The sequence below is a fragment of the Puntigrus tetrazona genome, chromosome 8 (genome assembly GCF_018831695.1).
Source record: "Puntigrus tetrazona isolate hp1 chromosome 8, ASM1883169v1, whole genome shotgun sequence".
NCBI lineage: Eukaryota > Metazoa > Chordata > Actinopteri > Cypriniformes > Cyprinidae > Puntigrus > Puntigrus tetrazona.
The window spans coordinates 13,343,601-13,351,456 of record NC_056706.1 but is presented as its reverse complement, the minus strand read 5'-3'; the positions used below and the strand labels follow the sequence as shown (position 1 = coordinate 13,351,456).

Here is a 7,856-nt window from a genome sequence, read left to right as displayed (position 1 = left end):
TAAAAACTATGTGATTAACAACCAATAATTCGATCGTAGGCTACTTAATGCTGTCTCGATCCGTGTCTGGCGAATGTGTTAAATATATAAAGTATTGGGTTTCTGACAAGCAGTGATATAGTATATTGTTCAGTTGCTGTTCATTTCCCGAGTCTATTTAGAAATGAACTACTGGAGATATGAACTGATAGGAAACGGTCATGGAAAACCTGCGTCCTGCTGTATTGCACCATGACCACGTTGTCCTCTAGTGTCGATCTGAAGCGCTGCTCAGGAAGCTGCCATCTCGTGGTTGGGCAGCATCAGACAACAGCCAAACCAGAATACCTTGTGAATGATTACAAATGAAATTCTTCTCATGCCACGTGATTGCCAACAACATTTACAATCAAGTCCAAATGTTATGTTCTGAGAATGTAAGCCTGGGTTTATTAGCCACGCTTGGATGTATTACTCCATCACTGATCTTTACGTTTATACTGTACAGTCTTATCATTAAAATGTTCATTTTGATTAAATATTAGGTAGAGCACCAGTTTACATGATTCACAACCATGGTAAAAGCACAAGCGAGTAACGCCGTCGTTTAACGATCACTTTACCCTGGGGCTATGTTTTCTTACCTGTGTCGTCCTTGAAGTCTTTGTGACGTTTTAACTTTTTAAGTATAAAAATAGACATGATTTTATGTTTGTGTAAAAATGTTGCTGGCATGGCATTGCTCACATGAATACACTTACGAGAGAACAAAGTATGTTAGGTTTTTATGAGTGCATGTATCTGTCCTGTCCTAAATAGGTTTCAGCTGATCTACTGTCATTTATATCATGTTTCTGTTTTTAAATACCTCACCATTTCTCCTACTGTACTGAAACTTTTTTTAAGTAGCAGTTTAGATTTTTACCACTGGAATGGTTGTTTTTTGTGCATCAATAAACCTGAACCAAGACTTGGAATTTTTATATTTCTACCCAAGACTTTTATCTAGTAATATGAAAATAGAGTTTGTTAAATTAGTTGCATTTTATGACCAACTGTATTTCATCCCCTACGCTAATAAAGATTTTTTTTTTTTAAAGTTAACTTTTTTTTTTTCTCCCTATGTATTTGATCTACTGACTGCAATCCTCACCCTAAGAATATCACTAGGAGTAAATCAGACACAAACACTTCAGATTACACAATAAAGGCTCGGAAGTAACCATTTAGTCGTTTTGGTGCCATTTACTGTGAGCAGACATTACGTTTGCATGATTTCAACTCTGAAAAAATAAAGGTTATGTGACAGAGAATATGCCAGTCTTACAGGATGGGTGTATTTTACAGAGGATCTTTGATGGAAGTCAAGACAAACAAGGTTGACGTGAAAGCAGGGTGGCAGAAACATGCAACAGCAACACTGATGGAGCCCTCAGTACGAGAGAGAGACTCAGATTTACGGTGTGGGTTGTGGATTTGTTGCAGACTGTGGATACCCTAAATGCATCACAAGTGAAGAAAATTCATCTGGTGCATAAATATAAAAAAATCAAGACTTAATTTGGATGCCTTTACCACCACAGAGGGTTATCCATGGATTTTTTTTTTTTTATTCCATCTTTTGGGGTTATTAAACCATTTTAGTTTAGCAGACTGTGAGTCAGACAAAGATACGGTGAGAGCAGTTAAGACAGATGGCCAATCCAAACCTAGACACAAAGCCCAATCCCCTCCTCTCCTCACCTGACCTCATGCATTCCCTGTTACAGCCTGGACAGGAGACAGGACAGCAGGAAATCTCATCTCTCCAGGTTGTCAGTAGGCGGAGGAGGAGGAAGGTGGGATTGTCGTCTGGCTGGGGTTTGGAGATACAGTGAGTGAGGCGTTACTTATCCACCGTTTTAAAACAAAACCATTTGCACAAGCATTGCAGCTGTCACAGTTCACGAAAAAGACAAAAAAAACAATACAAACTCTTTGAGTGACTTGCGAGCGGGTAAATGAAAGAAAAGCGATAATTTAGATCCACGTTTCACTCAGTTCTCATTTGAACCTCATCCACAGCTGAGACCCATCCAAGTCTATTAATGACAGAAGGTTGAATGGAATCACATCCTCTTTTAAACAGAAAAAGTTTTTTTGATTTTTTTTTAATTATTATTATTATTTTCATTTTTGGGAGACTTCTTCATGCTGAGCAAACGGCACGTGGTGTTCTGAGCGCCGGCTCTGCACTTGAACAGAAGGAAGAGGAACCAGGTTGGTTTCTAAGCGTTTTGCATCTCTTTGCCGATCTTGTAGCTGAGGATCTTGTTCCAGTCGATCTTGGTGCGAGTGACGGGCAGCTGTCTGCGGAGAGCTTTGAAGGTGGTGTCTGACATTGTCTGGTAATTCTCGCTGATGGCCGTCTGGAGGGAAACATTTAAACAGCGCAAATGTTAAACTGACTTCTGATCATTAAAAAACAGGGATGACCCGTTCATATACAATACACAATTAACATTTAGATGCCACATTTTTACCTGGTAATCATTTTCAGCATTTTCAATGATTTTCACAAACTCCTTGGCAGTCTGGGTTTCATTCTAGAGAGAAAAGGGCAGGAAATTACTTTGTTAAAATCCTAGCTTTGGTTAACTCTTATGTGAATATATCTTTTTTTTTTTTTTACTCACATTCACTACAATGGACTCCTCCACCTCTTTATGGCTCACCAGTTGTACATTACCATCCTCATAATAATGTACCTGTAAGAAAGTAAATGATGTGACACTTAAGTCCCAATCTTTTCCCCTCATCCCCACTATGCTGATCAGTCAGGTCTCACCTGGATCTTCAATACTCCCACCACCTGAGCTGATGACTGACTAATGGTGAACTTCCACTCTGACCTGCACCGGCCATTCCTGACAAGAGAGAGCCATCGGACAGTAAAGAGTACCATCAGGTCTTACTACAGAATCAGACTCCAGACACTGAATTTGACAATTATAACAAACTGTACATTTCAGACTAACCAAATTAAAGAACGTGTGGCAAAAATGTAGATCTAATTTAATGATGTACAGTTAGTTGATTATAGTCGCAAAACAAAAGATGGTAAAAGTAAATCAATTTCTAAATCACCTTTAAGAAGTCCAAAAATGACAGATGGCTGTTATTTAACAAATACACTACCATTTAAAAACTCAGAGTCACCAAGTTATATATAAAAAGTAATGAATATTATTAACCAGCAGTACGGACTTTAAAGTAATTTTTTTTTTATTTTATGATCAAATAATCTTTTAAATTAAAAATCATAAAAATAACAAAAAGCACGTCACGCTGAAGATTGAAATAATGGTTGCTGAACATTCTGATTTGCCATTACAGGAATAAATTACATTTAAAAACATGTTTAAATAGAAGAGAGTTAATAATTGTAATTAAATTGTAAATAATAATTATTTGTAATAATATATAAAATGTTACTATATTTTGATCAACTAAATACAGCCTTGGTGAGCATAAGAGACTTTTCAAAACATTCATAATTTTTTAAATAAACAGGTTTTGTTTTTTTTTTTTTACATTTAAATATTACCAATTCCAAATGTTTGAACAGTTAGTGTCAAAAAAATAAATGTACCAGAAATGCTGATTTAAATGATCATGAAAATAGCATATTTATATCAAGAATGAAATGAATGAAAATAAAGATCAATTATATAATTTAGCAACATTATACACGTATCCCAGAGAGCTGGGTATAAAGAATTAAACATTACTCACCAAAAGTTTTTGGGCTGGAACTGATGACCCTCAATACAAGCAATAATTGTTTGCTGTCCGTCAACAGTCTTCCCATACACCTGCGGCACAAACAGCAGTCCACATGACTTCACAAACAATGGCTGCTGTCATAAATGTAAATGCAGCGAGCGCTAACAGTAAAAGACATGTATGAAATTCATATTTTGTTGAGATTCTCATTATAAAAAAAAAGTGTGTACCGTGCAGACTCCAGTGGGATAGTGCTCTTTCACATAAGCACTGAGGGCTTCATCACAGGCGTCCCTCCAGGAGCGGAGGGCAGTCTCTCCCTCGTAGGGCTGAGGATCGCTCGCTTCCTTTCTCAGGTGATCGAATCGGAATGACACCCGCTTCCGTGGGTCGAAGAACCGCCCCTGACCCAGATCTCCATGCTCAGTGATCAGAACCTGCAGGAACAGGATGTGCCTTCCTCTTTAGGCATAACTAAACACACACGCAGCAGCAAACACTCACAGTACAATGCTCATGCCTGCTCTAATCACTCACAAAGTACACAAAGATCTCCAGAGAGCAGAGTTTACAACCAGCTTGAATAAATAATCTCAATAGTGTGCTCTCTGTTCAAATCGAACACAGTGCATTGTGGCAGAACACGGGAACTAAACGAACACGCACATTTTTTTTTTTTTAAACGTTAACTTACCGACTCCTCACTGCCGTCCAGTTTGACAGGAGTGAACTGATCCATGTTATACTGAGCAAAGGCACTGTGACAGAAAAAGAAGAACGCAAGATGAATGCTTCTTATGAAAACTTTCAACTACATGCAGGTGCATCTAAACATAATGTGACACACGGATCTGTAACTTACTGTGCTGCCCCTTCCCGGAGGAGGTTGTCATTGTTGAGGAGAAGTCGCACATCTACAAAAAGCACAATAACTAAAACTCAGTCAAAAGCTCATGTCTGGTATAATATAATATACAAAACTGGTTTGAAATGAGGCATTTTTGATGAGAGAAAGAGCAGCCACGAGGAACCACCAATTAAACTGCAAGAGAGCTATCCGTTGCGAAGCCGGAGCAAAAAAATAAACATCAAACGGCTCCCTACGTCTCCCCAAGGACCATCGTGTTGTGCATTTGTGGGTTTTTTTCCCCCTTTATGTGCAAATCAGTAAAAATGCATCTCAAACATTTCCTGCTTCCGTTTGATGCTGGTGTCAAGATTTAAATATCTTTTTATGACTAGCGCAGGTTTGAGATATTCTGGGACTGCAGCTTCAGTTGGATAGGAGAATGATGTTGTAATCAACAGAAAACAAGAAACTGTACCCTACCGTTCAAAGGCTTGAGAGAGAGAGCGAGCATTAGAAACATCTTTACATTTACCTTAACATTTGGTCAATGCAATGCATCCTGGTTGAACAACTATTCATTTATGCAATCTTAGTGATCCCAAACTTGATAGCGTAACTCTTTAATGTGCAGATGGTGTGGATCCTCCATCCTGTAGTGTGCGTTTTAGAAGCTTGTTTGATTTTTCTTAACGTGCAACATGACACTTCAATCCCAATTTAACACTGTTTAAGCGTAATGAAAAAAGAAAGCATGTATTCCAACTGAAAGAGCGCTCAGATCAGAACAGCTGAAAATGACACTCACCGTTGAACACTTCATTGAATTCCCCAGGGGGAGCGTGGGTCACAAAGTTAGCTGCGATGCGGACCTGCAGAAACGACACGTAACAAATTATGAGTGGCCGCGTATTTACCTCACTAAAAAAACACTGTGGCTTCAGCAATGCAGAATCACAGCCAGTTTCCAGCGGGTGACTCCGGAGCTCGAATTACACACATACACACTCTGTAACACTTCAAGAACACACGCCGCTGAGTTCTCAACAAAACACACAAGTTACAAGATCGTGTATTAAAACCCCATCACCCACACCACCAAATTTCCAAAAAAACCCATCTCATTCAAACAGCTTATTCCTGCCCTCAAATATCCTCTCAACCCTAGTGTAAATGTCCTTATGCATCAGACCAGCACAACTCCACACTGTTAAACTGATCAATCATAATAAAATAAGCGTTTCACTCAAAACTACTTAAATAAGTATTTAAATTATGTTTGTAGGGGATGCAGATTTGGGCAAAAAAAATTGTGAATATTTAATATTTAATCTAATAGTATAAGCGATTGAATGGGTTATATATATCTCGGATTGCCGTGGGAAACCCCAGGATGAGCTGGAAGACGTGTGGGAAAAACATACAAGTGTCTTTAGATAAGCCTGCTGCCACTGCAACAATGTCAACTGTGATCAGTGGTGGAAAACGGATATAATGGATGCATATAACAATATTTTAGTCATTTTAATTAATTATATGAACATATAATTTGTATATTTATTAAACTTTAAAATTAAGTATTACAATAGTAATGTTTTGTATTTTGGATCCCATTAATTTTCCTACAAATAATGTTGTTTCAACCCACCAAAAGCAGCTGTCAAGTACATATTTTTAACCAACAAAACACATTTAATAAACATTAAGAAGAGATTAACACAAACGGAAGCATCTGGTAATCTGCCTAATAAGCATCTCCTGTGGCCTGGCTGGGGAAGTCAGCTGAGCCTGTAGCTCAAAGCTCTCACAATATGCAGAAAACGAACACATGTAATTAAAGGGGAAGAAAATACGTGGCACTTAAATGCAGCTTTTGGAAAAGGCAGCGATGCTGACAGAGACTACACGAAAGAGCACAAATCCATCAGAATCCACCCGAGTACTGAGACGGACCATGCAAATTACGGTCTTGCCCTTCGGTTTCAAAACACGTAAAGATGCAATTAAACTCCGACAATAAACGAGACAGTCCATCAGTAAGATTCTTCCTAACACCCCGTTCGTGCTTTCGCTGCAGAAACAGCACTGGGGTGTGTGAAAGGCGACAGAGTTCTCAATGTTGGCTAAACTCTCTCTCCGAACCAGCGCAGACTGCAGACTTCCACCTCAAAACACGCCCGCTCCTGCGGTCGTAACTTCATCCGGCCGAGGCTTTCGGCTCAGATAGCTGTCGTGTCAGGCGGATCTGGCATCTGCTGTCCCACACATGTGTAATTCTACCGGAGCACGGCCCGTTAAAGCCCGTCGGCTCGGTTCGGAGTGGGTGGAGATGTGCTGAGATCTATTTCTGAACTCACTCTGACAGCTAACTGCTAACAGCTGACGCTCACAACACTTTCCACGCAAAACCACACGGCCGTCGCGGCTTTAATGGACGGCGTGGGTCTTGCTTAAACGTTGATTGTTGCTCGGTGTTTCGCTGTTATTAAGCCAGGTCTCTGTGTTTTACGGGAGTGCAAAGCTGCGATTTCACTTCCTCACTGATTAGCACACACGGCTAACCGGCTAGGCAACCTCGCACTCCTTCCGGGAACCAGTTATTCATCCTTCTGCACGCGGAGGGTTTTGATATAAAGGCGTACGAGCGAACGCACTTCGGAGGTTTGTTAAAGTTAGTTTAATGTCTTATTTTTACCTTCTCCTCGTCTGAAAGTGGCTCCTCAAAGTCGGTCATCTTGGCTGTGGCGGAGCCTCACGCCGCGGCGCATGCTGGGTAGCGCGCGCTGTCACGCTCGTGACCATAATAGGGCAAAACGGAGTGCGAGCCACCGCCTCGCGCAGCTCCTGCGCTCCTCTCCCGCCTCCTCCGCTCTTACGGTCAGCTCGCGAAGGGAGGATATACGGGGAGCACGACTTCGAGGTGCACTTTCTAATGGACACCTTGATTCATAGCGGTGGCTCGAATCTTTTGGATCAATTTGGATTCATTCAATGATTCGTGAAGTTCCCTTTGTGCAATAAGTTACATTCTTACGCCAGGAGGTGGCGACCTTTCAATGTGGTTTTGTCACTGAATAATTCACTGAGCAGATTCTTTCAGCAGCACCTAGATGATCTAAAGGCATCTTCTTATCCTTTTTTTCTTATAAAAACATAATTTCTCAAAATAATAATAATAATAAAAATCTGCATGGCATACTAAATGCACTACATTAGTCTGAAATATAAATTACCGGAGCTCTTTAACATCTGAGGTATCCGTTTT

At 40.1% G+C, this 7,856-nt stretch overlaps 1 protein-coding gene across 1 annotated transcript; it reads right to left on the bottom strand.

Moving 5' to 3' along the window:
• Window positions 1–1,209: 1,209 nt before the first annotated feature.
• On the bottom strand, window positions 1,210–7,435 carry capza1b (capping actin protein of muscle Z-line subunit alpha 1b). Its single transcript, XM_043246679.1, has 10 exons — window positions 7,287–7,435; window positions 5,400–5,463; window positions 4,607–4,658; window positions 4,439–4,502; window positions 3,975–4,181; window positions 3,754–3,833; window positions 2,807–2,885; window positions 2,655–2,726; window positions 2,502–2,564; window positions 1,210–2,387 (listed from the first exon to the last, which is right to left on the bottom strand). The coding sequence occupies exons 1-10, from the start codon at window positions 7,323–7,325 to the stop codon at window positions 2,247–2,249; spliced, it is 861 nt and encodes a 286-aa protein (XP_043102614.1). The 5' UTR covers window positions 7,326–7,435; the 3' UTR covers window positions 1,210–2,246.
• Between the last annotated feature and the right edge of the window lie 421 nt (window positions 7,436–7,856).

Excerpts from the sequence above, each read along its gene's own strand:
- capza1b (XM_043246679.1), bottom strand. The coding sequence starts at position 7,325 with ATGACCGACTTTGAGGAGCCACTTTCAGACGAGGAGAAG. Across the intron at positions 4,182-4,438 it reads TGGACGGCAGTGAGGAGTCG|GTTCTGATCACTGAGCATGG; the intron begins GTAAGTTAACGT and ends CTGTTCCTGCAG. Across the intron at positions 2,886-3,753 it reads TTCCAGCCCAAAAACTTTTG|GAATGGCCGGTGCAGGTCAG; the intron begins GTGAGTAATGTT and ends CTCTCTTGTCAG.